Source organism: Pseudorasbora parva, chromosome 1 (genome assembly GCF_024679245.1).
Source record: "Pseudorasbora parva isolate DD20220531a chromosome 1, ASM2467924v1, whole genome shotgun sequence".
In the NCBI taxonomy this organism is placed as follows: domain Eukaryota; kingdom Metazoa; phylum Chordata; class Actinopteri; order Cypriniformes; family Gobionidae; genus Pseudorasbora; species Pseudorasbora parva.
This window is the reverse complement of record NC_090172.1, coordinates 19,880,960-19,906,577: the sequence shown is the minus strand read 5'-3', so window position 1 is coordinate 19,906,577 and position 25,618 is coordinate 19,880,960. Positions and strand designations below refer to the sequence as shown.

Here is a 25,618-nt window from a genome sequence, read left to right as displayed (position 1 = left end):
AATTGAATAAAGTAATCAAATGTAAAATAACTGCATATTTAACTGTTTAAATGAAAGATTAATCCTTATTAAACTTACAAAAGCTATTCAATCAAGAGCATTGTTTAATGTCAAACTGAATATAAGGACATCACTCAGCAGCAGTAAAGGCTACTGCGCCTTTAAGACCTGATGCAGGGATATGCTCGTCTTTCTCGACTGTGCATACTATACAGTTCACTTAAGGCATATTCAGACTATGTCTGCCAGGATACTCATCAAGATGGACATGCTGACACTTCTTGTGTGAGTTTGTCCGTTTAAGCACAAGACTTGAAAGAGAACTCAATATTTGCGCGCTGTGAGACTCGCGTGCGCTCTCGGATGATGCACAGCATCAGATCTTCTCTCAGCGCGCGCGAGTCTCACAGCGCGTCTTCACGCGAGTGATGACGGAGAAAACGACTGGTCATATGCGCACATACGGCAGCACTCGCATCCATTGAACAAAGTTTACAAAGAGGTGAAACAGCTCGGTAGGTGAAGCGAGTTTACCCGCCACAACTCTAAATCAGCCGCATTTGGCTGGTGGCGGTGCTAATGTCCACCCCTGGTGCGCGCGCTCCGAGCCGATCTCAGACTGAGCGCCCCGTTGTTTTTTAAAACTTATGGGGATGAACATAAATATATTCATAAATACTTTTTGGAGTCAAACTATTTTGACAAAGCTTGAACAAAATACTTTCAAAATTTAAGACTTTATAAAGCCGTGATAAGACTTTTTAATACTTTATAAGGGTCTTAATTTTCCCAAAATTGATTTATCACCTTTTAAGACTTTTCAAGACCCCGCGGATACCCTGTCTTGATAATCAAAACTTTAGTCTCAGGGTGAATCTTAGGCATGTTTGCAGAGGTCTATTTGCAGTTGATGTGAAGGTCTAGTGTACTGGGGTTCTTTTTATACACACTTGAGACCTAATTGATCCTTTATTAGTCACAGGTGAAGCTCATATGACAAGGTGACAACACTTATGTCTTTGCAAAAATTGACTCAATGGGCTTTACCAAGCTGTGAATATTAGAATACTTTTTGAAAGTTTAGTTTTTCACTGAAACATTATCACAAAAGCTGGTGGGATTAAAATGAGCCATTTCTTGTAAAAAAAAAAATCTTGATTAGAAATATTTCAGCGGCACTTTAGGTCAATTTATATACAAGCTACAAGACTTTTGTCAGGGACTGTAGTAATTAGATGAATTACCTATTTACACAATTCTATTGCAACAGATGAGGAAGAGCAGAATTTAATTTTCACATTTAATGTTACATTTGTTGTAGCAATCAATGGACGCATTTGTAAAGGGTGAGAAATATCTACAAATGATGTGTAAAACATTTACAAGTGATGAATAGTCTACACTGTTAATGATGCATCAATAAATTATATATTCATTATCTACGAATGGTCTGATCATCATTTGTTCATGATTAACAATTGTTTATTGATATAATGGTACACTGACATTTCAGTGATTCATAATATATTAACTAGTAACTTAATAACCATTGACTAAGGATCTGTTTGATTATTTTATGATATGCTATTTTTTAAAGATAACTTACAGATTTGCAAATTGCTAGCATATACTTAATCATTTATGAATGTATAATCATGATTAGTAAATTATTAAAAATTATTATTATTATCATTATCTAATAACTTGTAAATAATTTATAACTGAATCTACAAAATATACAAAAAAGTAACAATTTAGTAACATTTACGAAATGCATTGTCATGTTTTGTAAATAATTAGTTCATCATTAACTAATCAAATGTAAATTACTTATAACTGAATCTACTAAATATATGTAAATAATTATCAAATCACTCATTAACCATTTATGAATGCATAGTCATGTATAAATCAAATCATAAATCATTAGTTAATCATTTACTAATCACTTGTAAATGACTTGTAACAGAATTTACAAAACATTCATAAAATGTTAGCATATCACGTAATCATTTATGAATGTTTTGTAAATGATTAGTTCATCATTAACTAACCACTTATAAATGACTTACAACTGAACATTATTATAAAGTGTTACCCCTTTAGGTCGACCCCAGTTCCTGTGGTCGAAGCACAGAGTACCAGTCCAAAGCACCTAGTTCCTGGGGAAAGTTCCTATGGTGGAAACACAGGTATTGTCTCAATCCTATCTTACCTCTAGATGAGTACCAGGCCCATACATATCCCAGATCTTTCTTTTGCGAATGTCAGTGCCCTTTCCAGGATGCTGAAACCCAGGAGTGCATGACTAACTTAGACATTAGTCAGTTTAAACAAAACAGAACACAAGAGTACATCACAGTAACTGTATAGCCATGAGGGAAGGAGGGAGGAACATAGATAGCTGTATCATTCTATCATGTTGATTTACAGGAAATTAACACTGTAGCACATGTAGCACTGTAACAGATCAGTTAACCTACCCCTTCGTTGTTTAAAATGTGAACCAAGAGGCCATTTCCACAGCCGAGATCCACAAAAGACTGTTTAGTTGTTGTACCGTTTTCAGCACGCTCTTCACCCCACAAGACCTGCAACGGTGACCAAGAGACAGTGTTTATAAGATTTTTATTAGATCTTCATGCCAAGTCAAGTCAACTTTATTTATATGGCGCTTTTTACAATGCCGACTGTTTCAAAGTAGCTTCACAGTGTTAACAGGAAAATAACGTAACAGACTTGGCTCTGGGGGAAACGGTGACGTCATCTAGTTCATTTCCATGATCATATAGCGACAATGTGGTCAGATCAGTAATTTAGTTGATATAGTTAATTTAGTTTAGTAATTAAATTTATTAGAATATTTAGTTGCTTTTTTTTGTTTAACATGCACAATATACATTTTCAAAGCTTTTTATATATAATGTCTGTCAGTTAATAAATAGTAATATTTTAATGATATGTATTTACTCAATATTGAGCGTAGGTGTAATTCAATTCTAAAAATAGATCATTTACATAATAAACAATAAATAGTCCAACCTACCAACAGATACGTAGCAATGGCAACATCTTCAAAAACAAACTTCTCTGGATCAGTAACTTCAGGCCAAACCTGAAAAATGAAAAGCTTTATTTTATTGGTCTAAACTACAGACATGTAATACTTGAAATATAAGCAAACATCCAACACATATTAGGGATAATATATGAGACTAGATTTGCAAAAAAGAAATTAGCAAAAAGAGAAACATCTACTAAATACTCATACACATTTTATTGGTTGGACAAACTGATCATCTCAAAAAGCAGCTTCCAAATCCTCAGTGCTCATTCTGCTGGATCTGTCTGCTGCTTTTGACACAGTTAACCACCAGATCCTCCTGTCAACACTTAAGAGGACGGGGATCTCAGGATCTGCTCTCCAGTGGTTCAGGTCTTACCTCTCTGGTAGGTCCTACAGGGTGTCATGGAGAGGTGAAGTGTCTAAGTCTTATAATCTAGCTACTGGGGTTCCCCAGGGCTCAGTCCTTGGACCACTTCTCTTCTCCATCTACATGTCATCATTAGGTTCTGTCATTCAGAAACACGGCTTCTCCTATCACTGCTATGCGGATGACACTCAACTCTACTTCTCATTTCAACCAGATGATCCTACAGTCAGTGTTCGTATCGCTGCCTGTCTTACAGACATTTCTGACTGGATGAAAGAGCATCATCTTAAACTCAATCTTGCAAAGACAGAATTACTTGTTTTCTCAACCAACCCAGCACTTCATCAAAATTTCTCCATTCAGCTTGGTTCATCGACCATAACTCCATCAAGGACAGCAAGAAACCTTGGAGTTGTGATTGATGACCAGTTAAACTTCACTGACCACATTACTGCAACAGCCCGGTCCTGCAGATTTGCTTTATACAACATTAGAAAGATTAGACCCTTCCTATCAGAACAGGCTGCACAACTCCTGGTTCAAGCTCTTGTTCTCTCCAGACTGGATTATTGTAATGCTCTTCTGGCTGGGCTTCCAGCATGCACTATCAAACCCTTGCAGCTGATCCAGAATGCAGCGGCGAGAGTGGTCTTTAATGAGCCGAAGAGAGCGCATGTTACGCCTCTCTTCATCAAACTGCACTGGTTGCCAATGGCTGCTCGCATCAAATTCAAGGCACTAGTTATCGCCTACAAAACAACCTCTGGCTCGGCACCAATATACCTAAATTCACTTGCTCAGACTTACACACCCTCCAGAAGCTTGCGTTCTGCGAACGAGCGGCGCCTCGTGGTTCCATCCCAAAGAGGCATGAAATCGCTCTCACGGACATTTTCCTGGACCGTTCCTACCTGGTGGAATGACCTGCCGATCTCAATTCGTGCTGCCGAGTCTGTAGCCATTCTTAAAAAACATCTTAAGACACATCTTTTCCATTTGCACTTGACCAATACAGAATAGCACTTACTGATCACCACAGCAACGACCAAAAGCGTACACTCCGGGATCATATCTACGTCTCTCATCCGGATTTGCGCCTTCAGGCGGGTATGTTACATAGTAATCATAACTATCAGAATCCAGTGTTCTGTATATTGCGTACGTGAGTTTTTGTTGTAGATGGCTATTGCTGCGCGTTTAGCTAGAATACAAAACCAACCCATTGGGCCACTGAATCTGCATTAACGACAACAGCTGGGGCAACAGCCTTAGTCCTAATGGGTTGTAGCTATCTTAGCTATCAAAATCCAGTGTTCGGCACTGTGCGGACGTGAGTTTTTGTTGTAGATGTCTGTCTTTTTAAAAAAAAAAAAAAAAAAAAAAAAAAAAAAAAATTGTGTATTGTGCTAATTAATTGAGATTTCTTACAGCTCTTACAGGTTTTTGGCCTTGTCTGTTCCGTTGCTTCTATTACTCTCCCCTTTTTTGTAAGTCGCTTTGGATAAAAGCGTCTGCTAAATGATTAAATGTAAATGTAAATCTCACCCGACAAGTAGTCACGCTTGTTTAACAAGCTTGTTTAAGTGGTTTAACAAGCACTTTTTTTATTATTATTTTTGAGTGCACCATACGGTGTTCCCTTCACACTTCATAAACTTAAAGTTGAAGTTTTGATAGTAAAAAGTATTTTAATATTATAAAATGATACACATTACAGGTAGGAATCATGCAGTGAAGTCAAAAGATGACTGATCTAAATAGTGGGGGCAAATGCATAATTTTGAAATTTTACTGGCTTGATAAACTTGATCTGTATGGTTATGGCACTATTAAAGGAGTACTTCAGCGCTGGGAAGATGAATATGCGTTTAAACCGGGTCATTAATGTAGAAGAAATGTGAATTTTTTTTTATCTGGTGCCTTCTAGACTGAGAAAAGACAGACAATGTACTCGTCTCATGGGGATGAAAGACAACAATTCCCGGAATGCTTCGCTGCCCTGTGATGCCACTCCCAAAGCCACCGCTACTGGATCACTTTCCCTCAGAAATGTATTGAGAGTTGCTAGACGACAGTCGCGGTAAATTAGATTTGCTGCCGCTAGGGTGCGTCTAGATTTCTAGGCTAGCGTTTTGGGACACCGGAAAGCATTTGGTGCAGTGTTTGGCCGCCTTATGAATTCATGGCTGTTAAGTTACCTTTGTGCAATATTGTTTGTTTTGACTTGAGGTTTTTCCCTGTTAGGTTTAGCGACTTGTTTCCTTTGAGACATGTCGTTTTTATTTTTGTAGTGTTGTGGTGAAAGTGGGTAGCAGCAGTTGTCTCAGGAGCACTTCCATGGCATGGGAATTGTCGCTGTTTGGTCAGTTGCAGTTCCACCTACTGGGCTTGCGTTCTTAATTTCCCCCCGCCAGTAACTGCATGAAGATTGGGTTATAGGTAGGTTTTTTTTTTTTTTTTTGAAGAGTTAGATAGTGGGAAAAATTGCAAGTATTTGATTGCACATTTGGTTACAACCAGACTTTGATTTGTTTGCCTATGGCTAATGTTGAGGAGTTTTTTGACTCACCTTCGCATACAAAAGAACAATTGTTAAAAAAAATAATAATCGCTGAAGTTTATAATATAAACATTAGTGATAAGAGATTAAAAGAAAGTAGTATTAAAATTGAGTTGAAAAGTAAATTAATTAAAAGGGGTATTTGGACGGATGAGATGGATAAACTTCAGGGAGTACAGAGTTTAACCACTTCGCATTTTTGACCAACAGAAAGAGTTAATAATGTTACAAATGGAACATGAACAAATGAAGCAGAAGTCTGAACAGGGTAGACTTGAAATTAGAAAAGGCAAAAATGGACTTGGAGTATTTCAAACTTATAAGCTCATGAAAGAAGGTGGCGATGGTTTTGAGGAGAGTGGTACTTGTGGAAATGTATTGCAATGTATATAAGTGAACACAAAGTGCAGTCTCCTGGCGAGGCAGCGTCGTTGGCTGATGAGTTTGTGCTCACTCGTAGAAGTACTGCTTTTGACTGGCGAGCAAGGGAGGAAGCGAATGCGAGCCGTTTTCCAAATAATACTACACAGAGTGGTCACATTTCTCTCCATAGAGATTTGATCCATCTAAAACATGTAATTATTGTCATGGAAAAGGACATTGGAAAGCTGACTGCTCGATTCGTATAAACAAAACTAAACGTGCTGACATGGATAAGATTAAGCCTGCTGCAGTCGCAAATTCAATGAATTTAAGTGTTGCTGAGACAAAGAATTTCGACTGTTTAATGATTGCTTTTCCACTTATGCTCCTTTCATTACAGAAGGTCGAGTCTCATTAGTGGCTGGAGTTAAAGAGTTTCCTGTTAAGATTTTACGAGATACAGGATCTATGGATTCTTTTATTTTAGTCAATTTTACCATTTCCCTATCAGTCTGAAACCGGTGACAGTGTTTTGGTTCGAGGAATGGGTTTGAAGACGTTAACAGTCCCTCTTCATAAAGTCAAGCTTCACTCTGATTTATTGTTCAGACTTTAGTGACTGGTTAAGTGATAGTAGGGTTGCGCACTGCTTTGCCAATTAAAGGTGTTCATCTCATTTTAGGAAACAAACTAGCAGGTGACCAGGTCAATCAATCAATCAATCAACTTTATTTATATAGCGCTTTTACAATCACGATTGTGTCAAAGCTGCTTCACAGTGTCAAACAGGACAATATTGTGACAAAATTAGATATGGCTGTACAGTCGTACTGGAGTAAACAGTGATGTTATCAGCTTATTTTAATTTATCATATAGCAACAATGTTGGCAGATCAGTATTATAGTTTATAGAATTAAATAAGACCTAATTCATACATTTTATTTGTATAATAAGTTGAATAACTTTAATCATATTTTTAGTGTCCCCAACTGAGCAAGCCAAGCCAAAGGCGACAGTGGCAAGGAACCAAAACTCCATCAGGGCATGATGGAGAAAAATAAACCTTGGGAGAAACCAGACTCAGTCAGGGTGCCAGTTCTCCTCTGGCCTATTAACACACCGTGTAAGATTATTATTCTGGCAACCTTACAGGTCAGAAATCATATTAGATTGGAATATTCAAAATTTCAGGGTATCACGGAAGAGACAGATTTATTTGGAAATAAATGATGGGATGGGGTGTCGATTACACAAGAGTATGAATAAATGAAAGATCGGAATTATTGCGGCGAAGACGGGTTTTGAGCATGTCGTGCCAGTGAGGCAAATTCAGAGGAGACACCAATTGACACGGCTCAGCAGACACTCCAGGATGAGCTGGTCATGTCCAGGCAGGTCCACCATCCGATCCGGACAGGGCCCAGATCCGGGATAAACCTCGGGATAAACAGAGAGACTAACATTAGCGTAGATGCCACTCTTTTTATGATGTAACGAGTACATCAGGTGTTATGGGAAGTTCTCCCGGTTCCGGCTGACCTAGTTAATGCAGCCTAACAATCAGTCAATTGATTTGAATAATGAAAGTAAAAAATGTTCTATGTGTATGCCATAGTAAAGAGATGTGTTTTTAGTCTAGATTTAAACTGACAGAGTGTGTCTGCTTCCCGAACAATGCTAGGAAGACTATTCCAGAGTTTAGGAGCTAAATAGGAAAATGATCGACCGCCTGCAGTTGATTTAGATATTCTAGGTATGATCAAATGGCCAGAGTTTTTTAGACCGCAATAGATGTGATGGAGTATAATGTGTTAAAAGCTTGCTTAAGTACCGGGGAGCTAAACTATTTAGTGCTTTGTAAGTAATAAGCAAGATTTTAAAATGTATGCGATGTTTAATAGGGAGCCAGTGCAGTGTTGACAGAACTGGACTAATATGATCATACTTCCTGGTTCTAGTAAGAACTCGAGCTGCTGCGTTTTGGACTAGCTGGAGTTTGTTTATTAAGCGAGCAGGGCAACCACCCAGTAGAGCATTACAAAAATCTAGCCTTGAGCTCATGAACGCATGTACTAACTGTTCAGCATTTTGCATTGAAAGCATGTGCTTTAATTTAGATATATTTTTAAGATGATAGAATGCGGTTTTACAGATGCTAGAAACGTGGCTTTCAAATGAAAGATTGGTATCAAAGAGCACACCCAGGTTCCTCACTGACGACGAGGGCTTGACAGAGCAGTCATCAAGTGTTAGACAGTATTCTTGGTTACTACTTGTGGAGCTTTTCTGTCCAATAATTAAAAATTCAGTTTTATCTGAATTAAGTTGCAGGAAATTACTATTCATCCAATTTTTTATATCAGCTATGCATTCCGTTAATCTTGTGAGGTGTGGGCTAATGTACCTACTTCTTCTTTGCTTGCATCTACTGGAGAACTGGTTGAGCAGACAATTGTTGTCGACCCTGTGGATGTTGTAACCCGTGTCATGGGAAAAAACAATGAGAGTTTCGAGACACAAGATAATGAGTTAAATTCACAAAGTGCTGTACTGCTTATACCTGACTTGTCTGATCTGTCTCTTCCTCTGTCTACAGATGAGCTGAGTGGAGAACATTTAGATTCCTCGTTGGCTGAGCCGTTCACTGCTGTCTTCTTTTAATCTTTTGGCCAATAATTTTGTAATCATTGTTTAATAACGTTATTGGATGCCAATTATCTATTAAAGACAGGTTTTTATTTGGTTTGGGGATTAAGGTGATCAACCCTTGGCATAAAGTCGGTGGAAGGAAAGATTTATTTATGCTTTCCTTGTAAACATTCAACCAAAAAGGGTTATACTTTTACTAAATACATGGTAAAATTCAGATGTTAAACCATCTGTACCAGGGGATTTGTTTGTTTTTAAAGACTTAATTGCATCATTGATTTCTTTTAAAGTAATAGGGGCTTCACAAAAAGCTTGATCAGATTCACTTAATTGATTTATAGAAGAAAATGATTCAAAAAAGTCATGAGCATGTTGTTTGTTAAATTTAGAAGTATATAAATCGTTGTAGAATTTGGCACAAAAATTGGCAATGACTTTCTGGTCTTCACAACGAGTTCGATCAATCTGGTTATATTTAATTTGTTTTTTTGAGTTTTGCTCACCTTTCTCAATCCATTTTTTCCGTGATCTAACAAATGCTCCCTCAGCTTTTTGTTTATAAAACTCATCTAACGCATTTTGATGATGAGCAAGTTCAACCTTTTCAGCATCAGATAAAACTGTTTTAGATAGAAGATTTGAGATTTTGCATATAATAATCATCCTTTTTTTTTTTCCCTATTTGCAAAAAAGTGTTTTCCCTATTTGCTTTTTCCCAGTAATATACAATTATAAAATTTACTTTTTCCTTTACTTCCTTTTAATTAAGCAAGGAGATATTCAGTTTCCAATATGAGGTAATTCTATGTAAATTAGTAGTATCTGAAAAAGGAATGCATACGGAGATGCATTTATGATCGGAGAGAGACGATGGAATAATATTAGAGAATACATTATTTAAATTTCTACAGATAAGCCAGATATCAATACGAGACTGGTGTGAAAGAGAATTATTACTTCAAGTAAATATTTTGAAAAGGATGAGTATCTCTCCAGCAATCAACTAAAGAAAAACATTGCATAAACATCTTTAAGTACAAATTTGAATTATCAGGAGAATTTGGAGGCCATCTGTCTAAGATGTTATCTAACATCACATTAAAATCTCCAAAAACTAAAAAATAAATTGGGCATTTAGTTCACAATTTCAACACAAGTTCTTCCACTTGATCAAAAAGTTTTTCGTTTTTTTGTTGTTGATTAAACCCATAAATATTAACAATATATCTGTCTTGTAATGGAAATTTCAAATGTTACATATGTCCACCTGGGTCATAATCAGAGCAAACAATCTTCCCATTAAAACGGTTTCTAAGAATACAAACAGCAGCTGAATTACTTGTTCCATGAGCCATCCATAAATTTGATCCCCATTGAGATCTCCAAAAATTATAATCCTCTTTGAACTTTATTCTTGTCCAAACAGATGCTTTATTAAGCAGTACATCAAGTATTGAATGAAAATGTCATCTGAAACACACAGATGTTTGCAAACTTTATCACAGCTGAAGTTAAGATAAAGTTTGCAAGCGTTGGCTTGCTCAGTTGGGGACACCTACATTTCAACTATATTACCGTTCTGCCCGCATTGACACTATATGAAAATTGAAATTAGCTAGATAACATCACCGTTTTCACCCGAGCGGCTGTACAAAATCTGTTGCATTATTTTCCTGTTAAAAATGAAACCCCCCTGCTGCAGAGGTGTTTTTCCTCACCTTCGATTTGAAAAGGCTTGTTAAAAGTGGAGTGGTCGACTGTGAAAAGGTGGGATGGGTATTGTGTGGAAAGAGGGAATGATGTCATTAGGCGCATTAAGATTAGGGATACCAACAGCAGCAGTTACAGCGGTTCTGAGACATGTTTTTGGTTCACGCTGGCATTGTTTACAACAGTGAGATTAAATGAGGGATGAGTACAGCGAATGAGAGAGATCTGAGACATTAAGTGGCGTGCAGCAGAGGTTCGCACGTTTTTCAGCTCTTCAACTCAGCATTCAGTGAGAAATGAAAATGTTATTTTGTATGACGAAATATTTTGCAAACGTGATAATTAAACTATATTTGTCCAAATATGCACGCTGTTTGGCAAAACAAACAACGCACCGATGTGATAAGACTAAAAGAACATGATGCTAGCAAATGTGATAGAGGTGATAGATGCTGCCTTCAGGTGCTCTCTAAATTATCGTAAATACAAGTTTCCTAGGTAAAAATTGCACATGAACGGCCTCACATTTTGAAACTTGAAAGCAATGATTTCGTAATCACGACTTCAGAAGTCTGAATTATAAAATTTCCAAAGGCACGTGAAGGCAGCATAATTCTAGATCGGGGTAAAAGCGAAGGGTTTTGAGGTTTCATAGTCTCGACCACGAATCTGAAGCACAGAGCGGCGCACACTGGGTTGCCGTGACGATCCCCGCTGTCACTTTAAATCTAAATTTGTCCAAATATGTACACTGTTTTACTAAGAGCCTGAACACATGCGGTTTAGTGCATGTCTATGACCACAAATTAAACGAAAAGGTGGCTTTTGATTCTTGTTTTCATCAAAAATATTGTTCATTAGCCTACAGATCGATTATTTTGCACTCCTGACATAAATTAGATAGTCAACGCTTGCAGTTTCGGCGTGCGATTCCTCAAGTTAATTTTAATTTACCGAGCCTTTGTAGCAAAGGCTTCCACAGACGGCGCCCAGTTACAGCTTGCTCTGCGCACTTACGTTACTTTGTATCAGCATAACGCCTCACTTTCCTCCTTGACTTTCCGTACGCTGCTTTCAAAATTTCCCTAACATACAATAATGATGGAAGACGAGCCTGACAGAAGTGACTGTCTCATGCATATTAACTAAATTATCTTGTATGCATACTAAAGTGCAGTGATTGAACTGAATGAGCTTTATGTCATGAATATATATATCGAGAATCGCTCTGAGCAGTCGATGTCAGCATGTCCCCAGCAGCCCATACTTGGGCCAAAAAGCACACGCTGACGTCAGCATTTGTGATGTTGCTCTGACTCAGCTTTTCAGCTTCCGGAAGACAGAAATCGCTCTGAAAAATGCAAAAATCACTTTTTTTTCCCACATATGAATAACATTAATGAGCACCTTTGGTGTTTTAAATGATGTGCAGCCTATACATATCCGTTTACATCTCAAAAAACGTGTTTTGGGGTTTCATGACCCTTTAAAACTGTGAAGCTGCTGTGAAACAATTCAAGGTCTTTTCATATTTTATTAACACAATTATTAAACTAATTATATAAAACTATATTGTTAGTGCCCTACAAATGAAGTTGAATTCACCACATTAACTGCAGCACTTGGTGCTGCTATGACTAAGAACCACAACAGTCACATCTATGAGATCAATTAAATTTAATGCATCAATTTCATGTCAGATGATGTCACGTCAATTTCAAATGAGTGCAAAATACCGTCCGAATGGTGATATTGTATTATCCTAACGCCTGTTTCAGACCGCAAGCGTGAGCAGCACTTCAGCGTAACTACACCGTGACTGCAGCTGCAGACGCGCGAGAGTATTCACACTGGAAGCGTTGGTGCAGCATCACAGTAGCGGCTCCCACAATGATAGAGCATATACCTGTCTGAGTATTAAATACTAAACTAAATTAATTTCTTATATTTTCTAGTATCTCTATATCTTCCTATATTTGGCTAGTTTACTTTACTTTTTATAATACTTTCACCCAAACAAGTTTAAATGTAATAATCAAAACAAGTTTAAATTGCTAAAATCTTCCACAGATATTTTTTATTCTTCGTTTTCTTTTCTGACATACTCCAGTTATTGTTCAAATACACTACACGTGCTTCCTGTGTGCATTTTAGGCACTTTTTGTGTGAAATCACATTTATTTTGTCCTTTAAAAGTGAGCTTTCTATGGGGGTAATATTGTTCCATTATTCCAAACAAATATATTGCTATCCACAAATAAATGTAAAGCGATTCACAAAAAATAAATAATTCCACAAATCAACAGAATGAGATCCACAAATAAATGCAGGAGTTTCACAAAAATAAATTAGATTCACAAATAAATACAATGATATTTGTGAGTAACAAAAAAATCCACACGTCAAAAACACACAACTCTGCCTTGCATAAGTTGCATTCATTTGTGAATTGCTTCCTGTGCATTTGTTGATGGCTTCCTCTTCATTTGTGGATCGCAGCACAGCACGTGGATTTTGAAACATTTCTAGCGTCTAGACTCAAAAAATCCACAAATACGTAGACTCCACCCACCGTTTACTTAAGCCAATCAGATCACAGCCATATCGTATACATATCTCATGTAGCACTTTGAGATTTTGTTTAAAATAAAGTGCATTATAAATAAAATGTATTATTATTATTATTATTATTATATCGTGCTGACCAATCGTAGCACGTTTTCGCTCCAACCAATCACGTTTTGGCCAGTGCTGCTGAAAAACAGTTACGACCACTGATCTATATAAATCTATATATCTATATAATCAGATAACGGCCATATCGTGCTGACCAGAGCCAAGCTCTCAATTTTTCCAAACAACTCCATCCTGTCAATCTTTTTAAATAGGATATAGCAGGATAGACAAGCCTTTTCACTATAGGCGTTTTTTGCAGCAATGTCTTGCAAATATTAACACAATATGTGCATTGACGTCGCCAAGGCTTTACAGTAGCATTTTATTCTGAGGAGAGATAAAGAAGAGAATCTTTATTTGGGTCACGAGAGTAGGCTACAACATATGATTTTACAGTGTTGAGTGTTGTAGCCAATCACGTGCATTTCTATTGAAAATAATAACCAACTAATTTACCGTGAATGAGAATCATACAGTCTCAAAACGCTGAATTAAGTTTAGTGCAAGTCTTTACAGGATTCGTCCCACTATCTTCAAATCTTCTCATCATAACAGACAGCACAGACATGATTTAAATAAAGATTTATCGTGAAGTAGTCAGATATTTTTGTTTTTCATTAGACTTTGCAATGTTCCCTAATTAGCCTATGTAATTAACATTCTAGTACAAAAAAATATTACTTTAGTGGTATAAATCGTACTAACTATAAACATTCATTCAAAATAGAAAAAAAGGCTAAAGAGCCAATAAGTGTTCCTCTTCCGCCATCTACTGGCTGTTTTATTTTTTTAATTTTAATGTTAACGTCCTAAATTATGTTATTTTAACACTCGAAGCCTACACAACAGGTGAATATAAAGTAATGATGCTAGAATAGAGGCTGTATATAATTTAGCCAAGAAAGGAGTTTTAAATGGTGGTTAAAAAAACAGGGCAACCAATTTATTCAACTCTACATTCAGGCCCTAGAGACGTTATTCCTTGAATGAATATAAACGCATTTGACAAAAAGATCTCAGAGAATCTAAAAACTGTTGAAATGACAGATAGCATCTGGATATAATAGTTTTAGCAGTGATCTCACGTTAGAAACTGCAGTTAGAGTCTGACAATCTATTATATAGCAATACATCAACATGCTTCATAAAAAAACTACACTGAAATAAATGATGTTTATTGCTAGAATTATTGGTCGCTCCATGACACGCGCTCTGCATTCCTCACTTCCTATGGAAGTGTCCTAATCACTGATCTACAGGCCTATGAGTTATATAGATATATAGAGTGAGTTATAGATATATAGATATATAGATTTATATAGATCAGTGGTCGTAACTTTTTCAGCGGCACTGGCCAAAACGTGATTGGTTGGAGCGAAAACGTGCTACGATTGGTCAGCACGATATGGTTGTGATCTGATTGGCTTAAGTAGATGGTGGGTGGAGTCTACGTATTTGTGGATTTTTTTTTTTTTTGAGTCTAGACGCTAGAAATGTTTCAAAATCCACGTGCTGTGCTGCGATCAACAAATGCGCAAGACGAGATCCACAAATGAAGAGGAAGCCATCAACAAATGCACAGGAAGCAAGTCACAAATTAATGCAATTTATGCAAGGCAGAGTTGTGTGTTTTTGACATGTGTGGATTTTTTTGTTACTCACAAATATCATTGTATTTATTTGTGAATCTAATTTACTTTTGTGAAACTCCTGCATATATTTGTCGATCTAATTCTATTGATTTGTGAAATTATTTATTTTTTGTGAATCACTTTACATTTATTTGTGGATAATATATTTGTTTGGAATAATGCAACAATATTACCCCCATAGCTTTCACTTTAATTGAGCGTCAGGAGCGTCAGCAGCGCAGCAAAAATAGGCTCGCAGCTGAAACCCCCGCTTCACTGCTGCTCACGCGCTGCTCCTGCTCCCGGTGTGAATGCACTCATTGATTAACATGGGCGGTGGAAAAAAATACACGCTGCTCACTCGCCGCTCACGCTTGCGGTGTGAAACAGGCGTAACACTTCTCTTCATGTGTTTTTGACCTACCTTAGCTACTTACAATCTTATGCAATTATGCATGCTTTTATTTCAATATTTGTGGCATCCAATAAAAAAAATGCTAATTACAAAATTACCAATTGGAGCCAAATCACAAAAATGATTTTAAAATTAGTGTCAGGTAACAGTAAGATGCATGTCTAAATTTTATGGAAGTTTATTATAAACTTTATTATAAAATTTACTTATAAACTATCTGCTGGCGATTTGACGTCGCCCTGCAACACAGTCTGAAAACCCGTACATTCACTCCTACTGCTTCGGTTACACTTTTTTGCGGGAACAAATCACAGACTAACTTATTCACCTGGCATGCTATTGGCGGGTTTAGTAGTCTGTTTAGTTGACTATCCAATTGCATACAGAGTCCTTTGATTAATGCTCTTTAATTATGCCTCTTGTACAGTAGAAAATACAGAGCAGAATCCCCAGACCAATTTTCAATCTTAAATTGAGCTTGGTCTGGTGAGAGCCAGACAACATAACTAGAAAATCATGTGAAATTGACTTTTTAAATCAATTTAATTTTTAAGACGTGTGTCTTTTCAAAAACAGTGTAGCGACAATGGGGGATGGTAGTGAGTTAATAATTAACCATATGACCGTATGACCAGAGCTCCGATAATCAACTCCTGGAATGATCTAATCACCCTACAAAAAGTCCCTTGTATTGCAACTATACCACTAATTAACAGATGAGGCGCCATATTATAATCCCCAAAGAAAGGATTTTGTGTGTTGAAGTCCTGGACACCTCAGGCCTTTTGGGCTGCAGCATACACATCATCCAAACAACCCCCCTGCTTTCGACCTCTGACCCATACACACACACATATACACAGAGAAACTGCTCTGAGAACACACAGATCAGCAATATATGGACTTTTAGATTAAATGACCTCTTCAACGTACCAAATATATGCATTTTTATTTGATGTAATGTCTTTATATGATGTATTTGAACTAGCTAGGATTTTTACTGCCTGTAAATCAAATTCTGTAGGCTAGTAACTGTAAATTCTGTATCTCTGCCTTCTTGAATAACAGTACCATCATGCATGGTATCGTTAAAAACGCAGACGCCCGACGGCAACGAATTTGGTGTTTAAATATGCAACAAAATCATCAATATAAAACTATACACTTTCCGGGCAAAGAAAGAAAAATGGGCTCTTAATACATCACCCATTTTTGTTTGAGTCACGAGGAAGTGGGGGCTTTCAATAAGAACAAAGAGAGTCTTGTGACCCACTCTGCTCCTGATTGAACATCTCAGCCTCTCATATCAATAAAACCTAGACCCACAATGACTCTTGGCGAGCGTCTTCCGCCAAAGAGAGACCCGCGCTTCCGTGGCGCGCACAGCTTCGCCAACTTGAGAGATGGGATGAAGAGATGGCACTTTTCCGCCACTCTGAAGAGATGAATGATTGAGCCAGGAGCGGGCAAGGAGAGACGAGCAAACCTGCCCGAGAGACACGACCAGCAATCGCACCCGGAAAACTCCTTCAAGAACTCCATTCGAGCTTCACTGTCTTAAAGAGACTGAGAAACTGCAACAGGCCACACACATAAGACCACTCAAAGAAAGTATTCTATTTCGCAATCAAACTGCGTTTAAAGGTTGTCTTGGCCATTCCTGTTTACGTGAATAGTATGAATTAAGTTGGGGCCTCTTGAAAAGAATAGCCAAGTGTTAATACCCAAATGTCAAAATATTGACAGTAAGGGGTAGTAAAATCCAATCAAAGTCAGGTGTCAGTCATTTATGATGTGTTTTTTAATATAATGGTGTCTATAACTCCTAAACAAAATGAGATATTTTCACCAAAATCGACACATATGGGTTCACTCTGAGGACACATAAAAAAAATGGCAGGATTGTGCCTCTTGGTGGCAATATAATAGAGCAAAATATGAAATTCCCATTGACTACTATGTAATATGACACAAAATTTACTTTAAAAGGTGCACTATGCAACATCCGTCCACTAGAGGTTGCCTATTCAAAACAAATGCGTAGTTTGTTAATGCCAAGTTTGAGCACAGTATCTTGGGACATGTGGTCTTCTTCACATCGCAGCCAGTGGAAAATAGGACTCGGGCAGAAATCATGTTCATGCATGCGGTTATTAACGTTACTGTAGTATGAAGCAGAGCAAGTCCAAGTGTTGTGGAGCTGAGCATGGCTGCTGGAGCAATTGTTACACAAATACCCGACTCGCGAGCACCGGGACTTTTATTATGACGGGACACAGTCGCCGGGTGCCCGGACTTCCGGTTAAGATTATAAAGTAAAGCAGCTCTGTTTATCATATTAGATACATTTAAGTGTGTTTAAAATGATGTTATGATGTTACTCTGTGCGTTCGCTCGGTGCTGCTGTGACATATTCACACTGCTAAGAGTAAAGGGCTTCTGCCAAATACAACCGAGGGTAACGCAGATATGACGCAATTGACAGGGGACTCCCTCAAACGCTATGCTGACACATGTGAGCATTTTTCTCACAATTTACAAATAGTTGGAAACATTTGGGATATTGTAAGTACTCAACTGAACAAAATATATAACACTGGCCTAGTGGTTTTTGGATATTTTACTGCAAAAATACTACATAGTGCACATTTAATGGCTAATTGTTGCAGTCGGTCTAACACTCCCAGCCATGTTTGCATGTCTTATCTTATTTGCGCTTGGCCCCAGTATTGCTGCTTGCAGCTATATTTTTTATCTGATATTCAAGGCTCTCTACCTAAAGCCCTCCAAATTATAGAAGAATTTGGCACACAATCTGGGTTTAAAATAAATTACTCTAAAACTATTGTAATGCCTCTCAAATCCAAATGGTTTTAATTTCTATATTCCAAATAATATTCAGGTATCAACACAGGTCAAATTTTTAGGGATTGAGCTGAGTCCCACTTTGCCCCTTATTTCAAAAGTTAATAACATGTCAATTTTTGGAAGAGTCGAGTCAGATATCTTAAGATGGATGTGTTTACCCTCTTCACCATCTGCCCGAATTTCAACTATAAAAATTATTATTCTGCCCCGCATTAATTTTTCTCTCTCCCCCACTAGTAAATTATTGAAAAAAGCTAGATTTTTGGCTGACAAGATATATTTGGAATGGGTAGCGTCCCTGTATCAAATGGTCTACACTTCAAAGAAGTAAAATAAATGGTGAATTGCAAATGGTAAATTGGGCTGCCCTAATTTTAAATGGTATCATTGGTCCTTTATCCTGCTCTAGGTGGTAAAATGATTTGATCCAGACTCACAGTCTTCATGGAAGCAAATAGAAAGAGCACGTCGCACAAACCCCTTTGTGAGATTTTTTTTATTTTCAGGCCTAACACACAGGAAATGCTCATTATATTATGGTCCTATATTTTCCTAGCCTAGAAATCTAGACGCACCCTAGTGGCAGCGAATTTAATCTGCCCGTGAGTGTCGTCTAGCACCTCTCAATACCCTTTTGAGCTGTATTCCCCAAACTCTTGCCGGGCCAATCACATCGTTTATAGAGTCGGTGGGCGGGGCCATAATGACGACGGCCGAGTTGCGTTTGCGTGCTTCTAGTAAACACAGAAACTGGTGAACGGTGGCCTTTCGAATCAGCTTTGACCGCAACTCTGGAAGACATGGAATAAAGCTTTTCTCTAAGAAAAGAACAAAGAACGACACTGAAGTCATTCTTAAAAAGGGGAGATGTGTTCGGTGTTTTGCTGACCGGCAAAAATGTTTAACCTTTCAGCAAGCTCTGTTTCACCTTCATTGCTCTGGTTGGTGGTTGCGCTATCCTATCGTGTGCAGAGGGAGTTTGAAAGACCGTTTATCCCGCCCCTCGGATTGAGCCCTGTCAATGGTGAGTTTCCAGACCAAACATCTTGATGTGGGTCTGGCTTGTCAGGCTAATACTTTCCTACATTTTACAAATATTTAAAAAAAAAGCCTGTTGTTCATCTAAAATCATATGGCACACTCAGACTCCTATTTGGCTCAATCTGAATTTGGTTTCAGGCTGACAACACTTTGTGCAACCATCTTGGGCAAATAAAGGTATTCTAACATTAAATAATATAAAGGGAGAGGATTAAATCCTAGATTTTCAAGACTTAATTGAAAGATTTAATATTTCTCATCACACTCTATTTTTATATTTTAATTATGTGCTGTGTTAGAGGCCCATAAAGTTCTGTGGGGTGCAAACCTTCAACGGGATTTGCAATAAAAAAAAATATATTTATGCTTCTTAAATTTGAATGCAGATAATGTCCCTAAAGCTAGTGCTTGGCTATTGGATTTGAACATTTTTAACAGAACCATTGAATGGGAAACAGTGTGGTATAATACTTTCCATGTATCCACAAACCCGAACCACCAGTTTATTAATTTTAAAGTTATTCATAGAGCATATTTAACCACGTGCATAAGACATGCTATGGGTATATCTCCCCAACCATACTGTAATTTTTGTGGACCTGGATGCCTGGACACTTTGTTGCACATGCTCTGGGACTGTCCTGATGTGCAAAAATTCTGGGATATGGTGCTTGATGTGTTATACAAGGTGTCTAAGATTTCCCAAAGATCCAGTCATTCTATTGTCGAACGACAACTCTCAACTTCCTTTAAATGAGAAGGTACGAAAACTCTGGCTAGCTGCCTTGACGGCTGCAAAGAAGCAAATTGTTCAACATTGGAAACCCCCACATAAACTTTCTTCTAAGCATTGGCTGCATTCTTTACTGGAGATATTATATTTGGAACTGTCATCTGCACAAATGGCCCAATGGCCCTGTCTTGGTGACACAATCACAGGTAATTAAAATGTAAGTTATCAAATCACATCGACTCATTTTATATTTCAAAACGGTCCACGTCCGCATCTTAGAATCCTCCCCCCCCCCCCCCCCCCATTCAGCACTGATGCATGTGGAAGACACAGTCAAGATTTAACATTAGAATTACCAAAAAAAATCCTGCCCTTACCTTTACTAACGCTTTGTACTTTTCTTTCAGCTGCTGGTAGAGAATACTGTATTTCTCCACAGGTATGAGGGACAGTGTGTTCTTAAACTCACTGGTCTTGCTATCCAAAGCCCAGCGTGATATTTTAGGTAGGAGTTCAGAACGGAGCCAGGAGAGTTTAGGGTAAACAACTCCATCATTGTACCATTGCTCGGGCCTCAAAGCATGAAGAGACAACTTCCTGTAAAAGAGTATTACCACCCCCACAAAAATAAAATTACATTGTTTTCATATTCTCTCTGTCAGCTTTAGTGACAGTAAATACACATTCTGCTGCATCTATATACAGTTTTATGACCAGGGCTCACAAAATCGCCTGCCTGACGTCCCGGGACTAATGCGTTTTCCAGGCGGGCTATCAAAATGTATCACTGCCCTGCCCGATGGGCTTTCTTGATGTGTGTTATTCACACTTAGGGGTGTAAGAAAATATTGATACACTTGAATATCGCGATATTATGTTTGGCGATACTGTATCGATTCTCAAAAACGCTGTATCGATATTTATATATTTACATCCAAGATTCGTGACTTTGTGTTCGGTTTAAACCACAGACTGTATAACACCCAACCGCTAGATGGCATTGTTATCTCAGAACGTATAACGGACGCGGACCCGGAGAAGCGCAAGGTGAAAGTGCGCGCATCACTAGTGTTTACATTAGCAAACCCAGCTCTCAAGTCGATAGAATTATTCCGCTCTTGCAGTATACAGAGCTGAAGTGTGGCCTCATGTTGGCTTCAGCTAAAAAGAAGCCACTAAGGAAATCGACAAGAATAATTTTGTTTGCAAAATAGGCCAAGTTATAATCTAATACTCGGGAAACACATTGAAACAGAGAGCTCGCTTAACATCCTGATGTCACCCGCGCTGCTGAGAAGTGTTTCGATAGAATGTACTGCACGTTTTCCTCTCAGTAACAAAATAAACACACCAAAACTGACAGCGGTGGCAGGAGAACGAAAGATAATAGTGATGTGGATATGGATGCACCAGCTCTGCAGCTCAGTAACGTTACTTGAAATAGCACTTTATACAATAGACTGCTTTATAGAAAACAGCTTTAGGGTCCGATCACACAGAACGCGTTTTTCAGGTTCGAAAACGCGAGGCGCACTGTACTCCGTTTTTTGGTCTGCGTTCTCATTCAAAAATGAGCAGTGCGCTTTAATGTTTCTAGGCAACCCCCGAATCACCTGCAAAATGGAAGGCCCGCCGCTTCATTCATTCGATTGGACAACAGAACATAAGCGCGATGTTGCACGCTTTTCCGCTCAGAGTTGACTTTTTTTCAATTTCATGCGCTCGGAGCGCTCCTTCAAAAACGCGAGGCGCAGCAAGCGGTTTAAACGCGAGGAGCCAGGGCGCATAAGCAGCGCGCATAACGCTCTCTGCCAAACGAAATCCATTCAAAAAAGGCGCCTCTCGCAGCAAAAACGCGTTCTGTGTGATTGGGGCTACTGTGTTAAATATAAAACAAACAGTCATTCAGTCATGAAATGGACTGCACTTTCTGTTGTTAAATAGCCACTGCTATACTGTGAACCTTTAAAACATTTACACAAAGAATCCTGCAGTAACTTTACATTTCCCTCAACTTAGATTGCACATTGCATATGATTAGTGATATAAATTATACTGTATTAATTAAATAAAATATTTTGTCTCGTGTTTTAGGCTTATGGTTGTGTTCTTTATTCTTTTAAATTATAAAAAACAAAAACACACAAAAAAGAAATATCGCAATATATCGTATCGTAACCCCTGTATCGTGATACGTATTGTATCGCCAAAGTCTTGGCAATACACAGCCCTATTCACACTCTTGACTTGTTATCTGAAGGAAAAATATGATCGCAGAAAATCATGCTAACGTGACCGCAGAAAAGTTTTGCTTATCGGTTTCACACGGCTCGCGCAGAAGCGTGCAGGAGCGTTGTGCACACTGCCAACATTTGTCGGACGCATCTGAACCTCGGCTTGTGGTTTTCGGTGTACTTGCCTCGATTTTCGGTGTACTTGCAGTACAGCCGAAAATCGCCCATTCTGTCACTTTTTCGGCGTTCTCCTCCGACCCCTGTCATTCTCGTGCTATGATTTATGATGGGCAGCATATATCTGCTGCAAATGCGACCGTGTTCCCCTCTTTCCAAACACGTATAACACGCTGTACAGAGGTAGTTTACATGATAAATGGAACCTTAAAGTTAAGATATGCCTCAAGTTTTAATCATTTAAATGCCTCTGTGTGCAGTGTAACGCTCTAATCTGTTAACATGGGCGGCAGAAAAAATAAGCACAGCTTTTGTGTGCGCGGGCGCGCATGTGCTAGTGAATAAGTGAAGTGAAATTAGTGAAATAAATTTATTTTATAAATAAATATACTATTTTTGCAAAAAAATAAAAAAAATCTTAAATATATAATTATATAATAATTAATACTTAAATATATAATTAATAATTATACACAGTACACACACACATATTACGTAAACACAAACTTTTATTTTGGATGTGATTAATCACGACTAAATTTTGGAAATTTTGCAAGCCCTGATGACATAAGCTAATGGCATGAAACCTACGAAACAACAATAAGTAATAAAGTACTTGCAAATAATTTGCAAACTATTAGTTAATTCATAGTGTATATATTGCAGTATATACTGTACATTGTTTGTTTAGCCGAAGCAAAACAAACACTACTCAAAAAAAAATTATGAAATAAAAAACATGCTGTCAATATCAACACCTGAGAATATACTCAGAATATTTTAATTTAGCAAAACAAATTATAATATTTCCTGCATTTACAGGCAAATTTTACAATTAGCATTATTACTTGAGCCATTGGCACAACTGCATTTAAAGACCTATGAAATTGCTTGACAGGGATTTATTTTATTGTATTGACATATAAAGTGTGAAATATCACGTGATTACCTCTTTAAAAATAATCAATTCATAATATCTGTCTTTTGTTTTGTTTTCACATTCTCAGGTCTTTAATAAACCATTCAAAGACACAACACTGAATTGTTAATCAGTATGATGAGTGTATTAGGGTTTTTCTCCATTTCCATCCAAGTACTCACCATTCAGCTGGCTTTAACTGCAGCTGGATTTGATAAATATTACTACTCTTGAGAGCAACCTGCCCTGCACTATTCACTTCAAAAGGGATAAATGTCACTGCATTTCCAACCAGATCTAAAAAGAAAAGAGAACATTCTAAAACCAACAACAAAGAAAAAAATATTCAAAAGATTAATTTCGTGCAATATCTCACCTTTAATGATAACCTCTTTGTACAGACAGTCTCCCGTCTTGTTCACTTTGGGAATAATCGTTCTTACTCCAACTGACCAGCGTCCTGCACCTTCATGGTCATCTTCCACAACATCAGCGTGAAGAAATACAGAAATGTTAGTCATCCTAATGTTGGTCCCCAGAAGACAAGATAAAACTTGATTTAATTCCACAGTGTCCACGTCCCTGTAGTCTATCTCTGTCACGCCACACAGTCTCTTGTTTACTACATGTGGTTTCTTGATCCAGACGTCTGCAGCGGACCACATGCTCTCCGCACTTCGTTTATCTATCATGTTTATTTCAGAAGTCTTCGACATGTTTTCGATCTCAATAACATATATAAAAAACAGAGAAGTGTCTAACTTACTCCAACCGTACAAATAGCTTCTTCTTCCTCTTTTAATATTAATTGCGGTTGGCAGACCAACTTAAATGGAGCATTCCCGCCACCTATTGGATAGGAGTGTGTTTGATCTTAAAGGGATAGTTCACTTTAAAATAAAAATTCTGTCATCCTTTACTCACCCTCAAGTTGTTTCAAACCTGTATGAATTTCTATCTTCAGCTGAACACAAGGGAAGATTTTTTGAAGAATGTCAGTAACCAAACAGTTAACTGGAGCCATTGATTTCCATAGTGCAACTGTAAAAAATTATATGTTCAAAAAGTTATGACAACATATGTTTTTACGTTGTTTTAACTCATCAAAATAAGTTAAGAAATGTTAAACTTCTTTTTATTAGTTATACAAGATGTAACTCATTTTTCAAAGTCAGTTTAACATAATTTAAGTTGAAATAACTTAAAGATCCAAGTCGCTTGTACTGCAAAAGTTCAAAATTTGCCTTTTTTTTTACAGTGTGGGGGGAAAAAATACTATGGAAGTCAATGGCTCCAGTTAACTGTTTGGTTACTGACATTCTTCAAAATGTCTTTCTTCTTTCAGCTGAAGAAAGAAATTCATACAGGTTTGAAATAAGAATTTTAACTTTAAAAGTGAACTATCCCTTTAAAGCTTGAATTAATTTAAATCTTGCTCCTTCATATGCATCACACTCTATAAGTACACGCTCTGATTCTGCTATACCACATGTACGTTTCAATTTTCATGTTTCCCCATTTTATACAGACCCTGATTTAATGCATTGTCCTACACGCATTCTTGGCATTAAAACATCTACTTTCCTGTTGCCAAACTTCTTTCTTGCCCAATATTCTTTCTCTTGAATGAAAATGTCTACCTTTTGTTCCACTATCCTACTCCTTCCATTTCTTTCTTGTTTCATTTGCAATTAACCCTTTCATTTCTGCTTTACTCATTGACACTTTGGCCCTGTCTTAAATGGCACCCTAAACCCTCATGCCGCTTTGACTGCCGGGTAAAAGTCCTCTGCATAGCTCGCAAACTTGGGGGCTCAGCTGAAGTGCGCATCGAGGACACATAGCAGCAAACGGGGAGCTCACGAGCACCTGTCTTTAAGCTTAAATGACGAATGGGACACCCTACGGTCTTGTGGACTTAACGGACACACGCACGCAATGGCCATTGTAAGTCCACAAGACCGAAAGTGCAAAATTCTAAACTACAAAATTCGACTGCTTTACGGCATATATGTCACTTCCACCAACACCCACACTTCCTTATATTCGGATGTGCGAGCCAAACTTTGTTCGTCAGATAATATAGTCATGTCCGAAGCAGCACAGACAAATAAGAAAGAAAAGGTTTTGTTGGAGGAAACGAAAAAGTGATGGGATTAAAGGCAGGACGAGGATCAACATTGGACCAGCGTTTGCTCATTGGCGTG

The 25,618-nt window shown here is 37.8% G+C and overlaps 1 protein-coding gene across 1 annotated transcript in view; it reads right to left on the bottom strand.

The window, feature by feature from the left end:
- Positions 1 to 24,240, bottom strand: part of trmt44 (tRNA methyltransferase 44 homolog) — a 136,668-nt gene extending 112,428 nt beyond the window's left edge. Inside the window, exons 1-6 of the mRNA XM_067432447.1 lie at positions 23,788 to 24,240; positions 23,594 to 23,708; positions 20,459 to 20,678; positions 3,047 to 3,115; positions 2,484 to 2,591; positions 2,216 to 2,287 (exon numbers count right to left, since the gene is read on the bottom strand). Of these exons, the coding sequence (XP_067288548.1) occupies positions 2,216 to 2,287; positions 2,484 to 2,591; positions 3,047 to 3,115; positions 20,459 to 20,678; positions 23,594 to 23,708; positions 23,788 to 24,127 (924 nt within the window). The 5' untranslated portion in view covers positions 24,128 to 24,240. The remainder of the gene's footprint in view (positions 1 to 2,215; positions 2,288 to 2,483; positions 2,592 to 3,046; positions 3,116 to 20,458; positions 20,679 to 23,593; positions 23,709 to 23,787) is intronic.
- Between the last annotated feature and the right edge of the window lie 1,378 nt (positions 24,241 to 25,618).